The following is a 12,406-nucleotide window of genomic DNA, read 5'->3' on the forward strand; positions in this document are numbered from 1 at the left end:
CTGCCTGAATCTGCTGAGTGATGGTCAAGTCCTTTGTTTATCTTATAAGTAGATCTGGCCTGGAATTCTCCTTTTTACTTGCATCTTTTCACCTTCCTAATAGGTCTCTGAATTTAAAATCTACTTGGTGTCTAAAGGTTCCTTGTGCAGTGGTATGTGGGGAGGTGCCGAACTGTCATTTTGTAAATGGGGTTTTAACAAAAATTTATGTTACTCAAGGAAAAATATCTGATTTAATTTTAAAGAAAGCATTTGAATATTTACTTACAAAGAATGCTGTTTGTTTTTTCCACAGCTACGAAGTAATCAGGTAATTTGCTGCGTGTGCAGTGACCATTCCGTGGCTCTCCTTCACCTTGAAGGGAGGAGGTGCCTCCTGAGTGCTCGGAAGCACCTTTTCCCTGTGAGGATGATAAAATGGCACCCAGTTGAGAACTTTTTAATTGTTGGATGTGCAGATGACTCTGTTTACATCTGGGAAATTGAAACAGGTAAATGGAAATTTTACCCCTTTTCATCCTTTCTGTATTTATACATCAAAGCATTTGGCTGCATGGAGAGTTTCAAAAAAAAAAAAAAAAAAAAGGAAAAGTCCCTTGCTTTAACCTTCAGTTGGGCTGCATTTAATGGCTTTGTTTGGAGGCGTGTATGGAAAATAAACACAATGGCCCAAGTCAGATCCTGACCCCCTGATGATTAGCTGACAGAGCAGTGCACAGGAATGAGCCGGATATTTCTGGAAGCTATAAATAAAAACATAAGTTATCTACTTTAATTATTAACAAGAGAGAAATTTAGTGTCCTACTACTAGTCTCAAATTATCATTGAATTCTGCCTTCTTCAGCATCCTCGCCATCTCAGCAACATTTGGAGCTAATTGATGATCAGTAATAATGGAATATAATTAATTACAAATCTCCAAAAAGTTGAGTCAGGGAAATTGAAAACTGAGTGGTTCAATTGAACTTTTGATATTGTATTATAGAGAATGTATAGGTTGAACTTTAAAATTTTTCAAAAAAAAGTTTCACTATATAACTTAAGATCAAGAGTAACATATTTCAGGCAAATGCTGGTAACATATCAAATAAGGAGAGGTAATTAATGAATGTGAGTCAAGGGAGTGCACTGGAGAGTACATTTCACTGAAACCATTGCATGATGTGTATTGATTAATCAGTGGTGGTTTTATGTTGGGTGTTATTAACAGGCTGGATAGTTTATAATGTTATAGTTTAGGGCCATACTTCACCAAAAATAATTGCTATTTTCTTTACATTGGGCTTTCGTATATTAATGACGATGGCATACAGAGGGTATATAGAAGGCACACGATAACATCACAGTAACATCACGTGACATCTGTGACGTGCTTTACCGCTCTGAGGGGCTTTCATGCTCAATCCCCACTACGTTATCACAGCCTCTAGGGTGGGTAGAAGAGGTATCATAGCCCCCGTATTGACGAGGAATTTGTAGCTCTGATTTGTAAATGTGCGAGATTACACAGCTAATAAGTGGTGAACCAAGATGAGGCCCCCATTGTTCTTTGCACATATTCACAAAGTTAGGAGAGTTTAGGATTCTTAGGTAATCTATCAACTTGAGTAACAGTTGATTATAATGGATACGATAGGCTCTAAAGTCTGGGCTTGCCTCCAGGACCTGCTAATGAAGAACCATATGACCTTGGGCAAATAACTTGGCTTCACTGCATGTCAATTTCCTCATCTGTGAAATGGGAGTAATAATACTACCCTTCCTGTTACGATTACATTAACAAGTGCCTACAATGCTTGTAAACAGTGCCTGTAGGTGCCAAGCCCTAAGTATGAGTTAACTATTGTCAGCGTTATCAAAGAATGTGACAAAATTTTGATTTGTGCTTGTGAAATCCAAATCTGTTTTATAAAACACATACCCTCATAGATGTGTGCAACTGAATTTTTTTAATTGTGAAATTGTAAATACTTGCTAATCAAACACATTTTTCCTCAAAAACAGAGTCTAACATGAATAAAAATATTGGGGCACTCACAAGTGTTTATGGTTCCACTGCCCCATTGGGATACCTTTCAGGGTATGCACCTTGTTATTTATGTATTTTTGATGGGGTGGGCAGTAAAGGTGGGAAGCTAAACCACTAGTACTTCTTGAAACCATATTTATTCCAATATCTTATTTTAATTTTATTATTTTTCTGATCCCAAAAATATATAATCAAATGTTGTAGAGCAGTTGAAAAATACAGAGAAACATAAAAAAAACCTAATAATCCTATTCTACTGCCTAAAGATAGCCACTATTAATATTTTGATCTACTTTCTGTCAGACAGCTTTCTCTGTCAATAAATAGATGTCTATATTGTGTTTCAGTCACAGTCCTGGCAGGAAATTGAATTCAACCCAGGTGGGTTGAATGAAGAGACTTTAATGAAAGGACGGTTTATAGGGGTGTGGATAAGGATTAGGTAACATACAAGGAATGGATAGTGAGGCCATCACCCAAACACTAGCAGTGTCAGGAAGCTCTTACCACCTCTAGGGCTGAAGTGAACGACGAGAGAAGAGTAGTACTGGAATCCAGTGCAAGGGCAGCCAAAGAGAACTGGATACTCTGTGAAGTCATGGAAGAGAAATAGCTCCCACCAGAAATGCAATACTGAGACAGAGGACTGGAAGAAAGTCTCTCCTCTCTCCTTCTGCAGTTGCCTTCCTTAATTTAATCCACCTGGAAGTCAGAGAGAATGATGTTCAGTTCTAGACATCAGGCAGGGGCACAGAGCAGGACATAGGAGGGTAGCAGAAGGAAGGAGTGGGTTGACAAATGGACAAAAATTGGCATAGTGGCCATTATGGACACGCGATGCTTTTACTCAGGAATCTCCTATAGTTGGTTATTTATATTGTTCCCTTTTTAAAAAGTTTGTTTTAGAACGGCCATATCAAATGATACATACATGTGTAGTGTCAAATTAACTTATAGAATACTTGTTCCAAATGAAGTTATGAGGCTGCTTATCCCTTGGTTACCTACAGTAATCATTTATAAACAACCTTAACTCAACCTAAGCTTACAGTTGGTGAAAATGTTACCAGTAATTGTATCATCGCCTTCACATTTGCGACGCGTCTCTTTGCTAAAGCATCCTCCGGTTGATGACCTCATTTGAGCTCCACAACACTCTTTGGAGATGGCTGACAACCTAACCCCTCACTACACTCATTCCTTTTGAATAAGTCTATGTTGTTCCTTTTTGTCTATGTCTGGTATTGGCTTTGTTTCGATTTATTGAACTACTTTTTCTTTCTCAAGCTGTATTTCATCTGGCTAAGATACTTCCATTATGTTTGCTGTACTTGATATCTGTTTTATCCTTTCCTGTAAAGGTGGGAAAATCCAGGATTGGGGAGACTTTCCATCTATAGTTTCATAAAGTTAGGGGGAAAAGTACCAGCTAAGACCAAAACAATTCAGCTGCAATGAGGTCTTTGAGGGTACGGAATGTGCTTGTTCACTGATGTGCCTAGCACATGAATGAATGAATAAACTAACCCAAGTTTTCTTGGAAGTTAGTAGATTGAATACCATTGAGTCTATCTTAACTTCATATTATTGGCAGTTGTGGTAGCTCTTAGATCTTGGCCGCCCAGCTGTAGGTAGATCCTTAGCTTTCTCCTCCAAGTCTCCCCTAGGGTTTCTGGAATTCACCTAGGCATGTCTCACTTCCTTGCGTAGAAGTCTGTGTATTTGCTACTTCAGCCAATTTTTCCTACCTTTTTTTTTTTTCCTTTTAGCTTTGTTAAAAGGTTCAAAGTTAGTTCCAGGTATGGACAGACCTATTGCCTGCTCCATTTCTCCAGCACTCTGACTCCTCTAAATACATGGAAGAGGAATAAATTGACACTAAGGCATTTATCAGATCTTTCAGCACTAGAGCAACTCCAGAGCTCACAGAGAGAAAAGTACAAGGCGTTAGTGGGATAAGGATTTGGGGGAAAGAGACCTAGAAAGAAAAGACACAGGAAGGGGATAAAAGCCAAAAGTAATTAATTCTCAACTGCAGCCAAAGCCCACCTTGGTGGAAGGTTGGGGGATGGGGGATGGGCCAGTCCCTGTGCCACCTCCTTCCAGGTGTGGAGGACGGGATATGAGACTTTAGTTTCTCACAAACACTTTGTAGCAGCCTATTCTCACTTTATTCATTTATTCATTTATTCATTTATTTATTCTCTGTGGTAGAATGCACAAGCATATTCCAGAGTCACGTACCCGCCATGCCTATCTTATTTGGAAACTGTCAAAGGTGTTTCTTTCGGTGATAGGTGGCATATTCAGATGCAGGCAAGGGTAAAGTTTGGGATCACAGACGGGCATGCTCCTCTCATGGGAGAGGCAAACAACCAAAGCAGAGAAGTATCTATGCAGCAGTGAAGGCCCCCGTCTTCTAGCTAAAAGTGCAGAGCTCCAGGTTGGGAGTGATGAGGGCATCTAGTTTTGCTTATTGATTTGCCGGATGTTCCCATGATGTTTAGGCCTGATTAGGAAGGGAAAAAATTGGAGATGTCATTTTGATTAATATTTGAGCTCCCACAGTGTGTTTGGCACTGACAACTCCGGGCAGCTTGGTCACCCTTGTTGCTGTGAGACACAATAGGGATAATGTAATACTGATTTTTTCCCTAAAATACACACCAGAAATAAATCTCAGCTCTGAGTTCATTTTTCTTTTAAGAAATGAATTTAAATGAATTCTGAGGACTTTTCTGTTCACAGCAATGAATTTACATAGCAGAAAACTTGTGTAATGGATTTCTTATATGTTATTAATACAGCTTATTATTATTATTGAAAGTCTTCTGTTAAAGTTATGGCCTGTGTTGTGAAAGATGCTGTATTAAGCAATTGGATTTTTGTATTTATGTGGAAAAATGAAAACCTTACTTGCTTGAAAATCAAACGTTTCTTGATAAGATAGATCCGAAAAAATTTCCTATAAAGGTTGGAGAGTAAATTTTTTCAGCATTGTGGTCCATATGATCTCCATTGCAGCTGCTGAACTCTGCCCTTGTAGCACAGAAGCCACAATACATAAAGGAGTGGGTGGGGCTGTGTTCCAATAAAACTTTATTTACAAAAGCAGACAGCAGGCTGGATTTGTCCAGCAGCCAGAGCTTACAGACTCCTAAGAATGATGATAGTTCTTCTTAAAGATCGTTTTCACAACTCATTCTAAAGCAATCTGTAGTTTTTAATCCATTATACTTCACCGACTGTGTATGGTTATACCTATTTTGCTAATGAGGAAATGGAACACAGAGATTTTTTTAATCTGAAGGTGCCCAAGCTGGGTGCGGGGCACCTGCACTAGAATATGTTTCTTTCTTTTGTTCTGGTGTGTTCTTCACTGCATTGGACAACAGGAGCACCTTTTGCAGATGGAGGCCAGCTTTTAGAGATTGTCAAACAGGGAATTAGATAAGAAAAGCTCTGAAAAGAAAAGGAATGGCTACCAGGAAGCCCGCCAATGCTTTCCTGAAGGAGAGGGTCTCTGACTATCTCTCAGAGCTTGGCTCTCAATTTACACACAGTCCTAACAGCCCTGGTCATCTGATTTCTCAGATGACAGATTAGAAACAGCAAATTGCAAGCAGGGAGACAGTTAGTGGCAGGCACTTTGACAGCAGATGCGACAGCTGATGGGAAGGGAGGAGAAGCAAAACTATGTGTCACTGTTCAGGGCAGTCTTTTCTGTACTCATGGGAAGATGGTCACCAAAAGTAAATCGCTGGAACCGTTTTCCTTGTTCAGGAAGCTCTCAGATATGCCTGTGCAGGTTATGGGCAGCTGCCAGTCCACCTCCCGTGACTCTTGCTGGAGAGCTGGGCTTTCTCCTTCCCAGGCACGCCTGGCTTCAGGAAGGATATTTAAAGGTATTATATCCAACACGGATTCCAGACCTAAGGAAATCTCAGAAGTGACTTGGGGCCTGGAGTTCAAGGCCAGTGAGTGGGTAGAAACGTGTTCATTTCTTCTTGTGTTTGCTCAAGTAATGTGAGCTGTGTGACCTTGAGCAGGAAGCTTTACTCCTGTAGCGTGGTCTGAGGACCCAGCCTCTGGTAACAACATGGTTTCTGTGGGAAAACACTTTCTGAGTTTTAAAACAACCATCTTATAAACAGCCCATTGGAACAAAGCCTATGAATATGAAATGAAGGAAGTAAGGAAGAAGATAATACCTTTCGGAGTTATTTTCACCACAGGTGTTAAATTTTCTCTCTCTTAATTTCTTTTGCTTAGTGAAATTAGTAGCAGTTAGCTATAAAATTATTCAGTCTACTATGATGCCATATAAATGAAGCATTTGTTCTTCCGTGGTATCAAAGTACATATTCTTCAAGAAAAAATTTTTTAAAATCCCATTAAGGAAGATGAGATGAGGTTTGTCAAGTAATGTCTAATTGGCCATATTTTTAGAAAACATTCAGTGTTTAATCTACTGCAGATCTGCTTGCTTTAATTCTTTAGGGCAAGGGCTATAGATACAGGCAAGACACAGTTTCCAAGATATATATAGTCATACTTTCCCTAATAAAACCGAATCATGTAGTTAAATTCCTACTTTGCCACACCAAAACATCACATACATTCGCTACTTGGAGAAGTAATTTTATAGTCCACAAGTTTTAATTGATTGCCTTCTTTTGTAGTATACAGTGTATAAAATAAAAATGCAAAATCCCACTAGGTACCAACTATACCATTCTGAGGGGCAGTTTTGTTTGGTTTTCTCATCAAGGTCACCCCTCTGTAGATAGATGGGTAAAGTTATGTTGTGTCTCCTGCCTTGTCAGCACAACCAGAGTGTGACTTTCATCATATGCGTGTTAAAGGTAGCTTCTGAGTATGCAGCATCTGGCAGGCAGTAGTCTCTCCAGTATGTCATTTTCTCAAAGCTACGTTATTTTGTTGTGGTAGATTACAGATGGAACCCTCTTGGGATGATTGTTTTTAGAAAAGAAAAATAGGATACATTAAAGCACAGGGTGGGCTTTTTTCCTATATCACCTTTTCCAAGCCCTTTTCTTCTTTATTATAATAATTACTGATGTTATTACTCAACATATATTTTTAGCATACTGCCTGTTTTTTGACTCTTTCTTTCTTCCTCTTTGGCCCTATTTATCACAGCTACACTATAATTTGAGATTTTGATTCCTGTAGTATTGTGTGCATGTGCATGCAATTTCTTAGGCACACACTTGTGCATATGGGCTTTGTCTGCAGTTTAGCTACTAAATATTTGCACAACTGTCAAAGTTTAATGTCTTGAGTAGAATTAGCATCCAGAAGGGTTATGCCCATGAGCCCTGAGATTCAGACTGCTAGATCTGAATCTTTCTCTACTCTTTCCAATTTTTATTACCCCAGTCAACTTAACTCCTCAAAGACTCACCAGCTCCTAATGGCAGTTAGCACTGAATAAACATTAACTATTAGTTATTATTAATCCTTCACATATTACACCACCAGTGTATACTGAAAGTTTCACTGTTTCTCCCTCTTTACCTCCCCATCTCCACTCTAGTTGAACTCAACAGTTATTTCTTATTCTGATGAAATGCATACCACTCTGAGGTATATTAGAATTATCACATATGGCCTTTCAATATAATCAGGGAAAACTTGCCCCTTTGAAACACTTTGAAAAAATACAAGACAACATTTAAGAAAGTGGTATATGCAGTACGCCAAAGTGCTCAAATGTACTGACAAGTATGCTAAGCTTTTAGTTGGAGGCAGGGGTGTAGGTTGTGTAGGGCCAGTTAGTGTAGGGGAGAGTTTTGTTACCTGCTCTCATAGTACAATGTACTTATTAATTTCATGCTTAAAACTTCAGGGTTAGTATCTGCCCTCTTCACTAGCCTAAAAACACCATGACAGCAAGAACTGTTCTGTCATGTTCACTGTTTGATTCCCAGAAGCTAGCATATCATCTGATACATGGGAAGAAATCAACAAATATTTGTTGAATTTAACTCAAATTTAAAAAAAAATTTAGCTTCCACTAAAAAATGCTACTAAACAATGAGTAAATCACTGAACAAGTCAGAAAAAGAAACAAAAAAACGCTAGAGACAAATCAAAACAAAAACATGATGATCCAAAACCTATGGGATGCAGCAAAAGCAATTTTAAAAGGGAAGTTTATAGTGATACAAGCTTACCTCTAGGAACAAGAAAAATCTCAAATAAACAACCTAACCTTATGCCTAAAGGAACTAGAGAAAGAAGAGCAAACAAAGCTCAAAGTTAGTAGAAGGAAAGAAATCATAAAGATCAAGGAAGAAATAAATAAAATAGAGACTAAAAACAATAGAAAAGAGCAATGAAACTAAGAACTGGTTCTTTAGAAAGATAAACAAAGTTGATAAACTTTTAGTCAGACTCATCAAGAAAAAAAGGGAAAGGCCTCAAATCAATAAAATCAGAAATGAAAAAGGAGAAGTTGCAACTGACACCACAGAAAGTTAAAAGATAAGAGACTACTAAGAAAAACTATATGCCAATAAAATTGACAACCTAGAAGAAATGGACAGTTTCTTAGAAATGTATAACCTCTCAAGACTGAACCAGGAAGAAATAGAAAATTTGAACAGACCAATTACCAGTAATGAAATTGAATCAGTAATTTAAAAACTACCAACAAACAAAAGTCCAAGACCAGATTGCTTTATAGGTGAATTCTACCAAACATTTAGAAGAAAGTGAACAAACCATTCTTAAAAAATCACAGAAGAAGGGGCACTCCTGAACTCATTCAGTGAGGCCAACATCACCCTGATACCAAAATCAGAAAAAGATACCACATAAAAATAAAACTACAGACTAATATCACTGATGAACATATATGCAAAAATCCTCAACAAAATATTAGCAAATCAAATCCAACAATACATTAAAAGGATCATACACCATGATCAACTGGGATTTACCCCAGAGATGCAAGGATTTTTCAGTATCTGCAAATCAATCAATGTGATACACAACATTAACAAATTGAAGAATAAAACCATATGTTCATCTCAATAAATACAGAAAAATCTTTTAACAAAATTCAATATCCATTTATGATAAAAAAAAACTCTCCAGAAAGTGAGCATAGAGGGAATGTACCTCAACATAATAAAGGCCATATATGACAAACCCACAGCTAACATCATACTCAATGGTGAAAACCTGAAAGCATTTCCTCTAAGCTCAGGAACAAGACAAGGATGCCCACTCTTGCTACTTTTATTCAGCATGGTATTGTAAGTCCTAGCCACAAGCAATCAGAAATGAAAAAGAAAGAAAAGGAATCTAAATTGGAAAGGAAGAAGTAACACTGTCACTATTTGCAGATGACATGATACTATATATAGAAAACTCTAAAGATGCCACCAGAAAACTAGTAGAGTTCATCAATGAACGTGGTATAGTTGCAGGGTACAAGATTAACATGTAGAAATCTGTTGCACTTCTATACACTAAACTTTGAACTACCAGAAAGAGAAATTAAGGAAATAATCTTATTCATTATCACATCAAAAGAATAAAATACCTAGGGATAAACCCACCTAAGGAGGTAAAAGATCTATACTCTGAAAACTATAAGACACTGATGAAAGGAATTGAAGATGACACAAACAATTGGAAAGATACACCTTGTTCTTGGATTGGAAGAATTAATGTTGTTAAAATAGCCATACTACCCAAGACAATCTACAAATTCAGTGCAATGCTTATCAAAATACCATTGGCAGTTTTCACAGAACTAGAATAATCTTAAAATTTATATGGAAACACGAAAGACCCTGAGTAGCCAAAATTATCTTAAGAAAGAAGAACAGAGCTGGAGGAATCATGTTCCCTAACTTCAGACTATACACAAAGTTACAGTTGTCAGAACAGTACGGTACTGGCACAAAAAGAGACACATAGATCAATGGAACAGCATAGACAACCCAGAAATAAACCCATGCACTTACGGTCAATTAATCTACAAGAAGGAGACAAGAATATACAATGCAGAAGACAGTCTCTTCAATAAGTGGTGCTGGGAAACTTGACAGCTATATGTAAAAGAATGAAATTAGAACATTCTCTAACACCATATACAAAAATAAACTCAAAATGATTAAAGACCTAAATGTAAGACTGGAAACCATAAAACTCCTATAAGATATCGTAGGTACAACACCTTTTGGAATAAATTGTCACAATATTTTTTTGAATCTGTCTTGTAAAGCAAAAATAAACAAGTGGGACCTAATTAAACTTAAAAGTTTTTAACAGTAAAGGAAACCATCAACAAAATGAAAATACAACCTACTGAATGGGAGAAAATGTTTGCAAATGATATGACCAATAACCAACATATATAAACAGCTCATACAACTGAACATCCAAGAAACAAACAATCTAATTAAAAAATGGGCAGAAGAACTGAATGCACATTTTTCCAAAGAGGATGTGCAGATGGCCAACAGGCACGTGAAAAGACGCTCAACACAGTTAATCATCAGGAAAATGCACATCAAAACCACAATGAGATATCACCTCACACCTGTCAGACTGATTACCATCAAGAAGAGCACAAATAATAAATGTTGGTGAAGACATGGAGAAAGGGGAACCCTTGTACACTATTGGTATGAATGTAAATTTGTGCAGCCACTGTGGAAAACAGTGTGAAAGTATCTCAAAAAACTATACATAAAACTACCATATGATCCAGCAATTCCACTCCTGGGCATATATTAAAAAAAAACCAAAAAAACAAACAAAAAAAACCCAAAAACATGAATTCAAAAAGATACATGCACCTTAGTGTTCATAGCAGCATTATTTACAATTGCCAAGATATGGAAGCAACCTAAGTGTCCAACCTAAATGGATAAAGAAGACATGGTATATATGTACAATGGAGTACTTCTCAGCCATAAAAAAGAATGAAATTTTGCCATTTGCCACAACATGGATAGACTTGGAGGGTATTAAACTCAGTGAAATAAGTTAGGCAGAGAAAGATAAATACTATATGATATCACTTATATGTTGAATCTAAAAAAAAAAATACAACAAACTAGTGAATATAACAAAAAGGAAACAAACTCACAAATATAGAGAACAAACTGTGGTTACCCGTGGGAAGAGAGAAGGGTAGAGGGGCAAAATAGGGGTAAGGGATCAAGAGATACAAACTGTTAAGTATAAAATAAGCACAAGTGTATATTGTACAAAACAGGGAATATAGCTAACATTTTATAATGACTATAAATGAAATATAACTTTAAAAAATTGTAATACACTGTACTGTACACCTGTAACTTACATAATAGTGTACAAATTCTGTTCTGTATTATGTATTATTGTACATAATAGTGTACAAATTCTGCCACTGTTAATTTGTGCACTTGTTGGCAAATCACAAATTAATCAGAGGCTTAGTTTCCTCATGGTGATGATGATGACACTTAATACAGTGTTGCAGAAGAGATGTGATAAGTCACTATATGTGAGAATATTGGCTTTATTTTTATTAATTAACTACATATGCATGTATATATATGTGTATGTGTGTGTGTGTGTATATATGTATGTGTGTACATAGTTGCTCCAAAAGAAAAAGAAACCAGAGCAACAGAAGAAAAATAGATGGGACTTTGTAAGAATTAGAAACCTTTGTGTATCAAAAGACATTATCAAGAGTGTGAAAAGGCAGCCTACAGAATGGGAGAAGTTATTTCTGAATTATATATCTTATAAATTTTTTATATCTAGAATGTATAAAGAACTCTTACAGCATAAGAAAAAGACAAACAACCCAATTTTTAAAAGGACAAAGACTTGAGCAGATATTCCTTCAAATAAGAAATGCAAATGGCCAACAAGCACATGAAAAATTATCAACATCATTAGCCATCTGGGAAGTGCATATCAAAATCACATTCACTAGGATGCTTATAATAAAAAAATGGAAAATGACAAGTTTGCCTGGGATGCAGAGAAATGGGAACCCTTGGAGATGCCAGCAGGAATATAAAATGGTGCAGCCACTGTAGAAAACAGCTAGGCATTCCTTCAGAAAAGTAAACAGAAATACCATATGAACCAGAAATTTCTCTTCTATATATAGTCCCAGAGAAATGAGAACATATATCCACACAGAAACTTATACATGAATGTTCATAGCAGCATTATTTACAATATCCCAAAGGTGAAAATAACCCAACATTCATCAATACATGAATGGATGAACAAATTGTGCTATATACATACAGTGAAATTATTATTCCAGCCTAAGAATGAAGTACTGATACACACTACAGCTTGGATGAACCTCAAAAACATTATGCTAA

General features: G+C 36.8%; 1 protein-coding gene across 1 annotated transcript in view; it reads left to right on the forward strand.

Moving 5' to 3' along the window:
• WDR72 (WD repeat domain 72) overlaps positions 1–12,406 on the forward strand; it is a 190,930-nt gene that overhangs the window by 43,364 nt on the left and 135,160 nt on the right. Inside the window, 1 exon segment of the mRNA XM_032481155.1 lies at positions 296–491. Within this exon segment, the coding sequence (XP_032337046.1) occupies positions 296–491 (196 nt within the window).

This window comes from Camelus ferus, chromosome 6 (genome assembly GCF_009834535.1).
Source record: "Camelus ferus isolate YT-003-E chromosome 6, BCGSAC_Cfer_1.0, whole genome shotgun sequence".
Lineage (NCBI taxonomy): Eukaryota > Metazoa > Chordata > Mammalia > Artiodactyla > Camelidae > Camelus > Camelus ferus.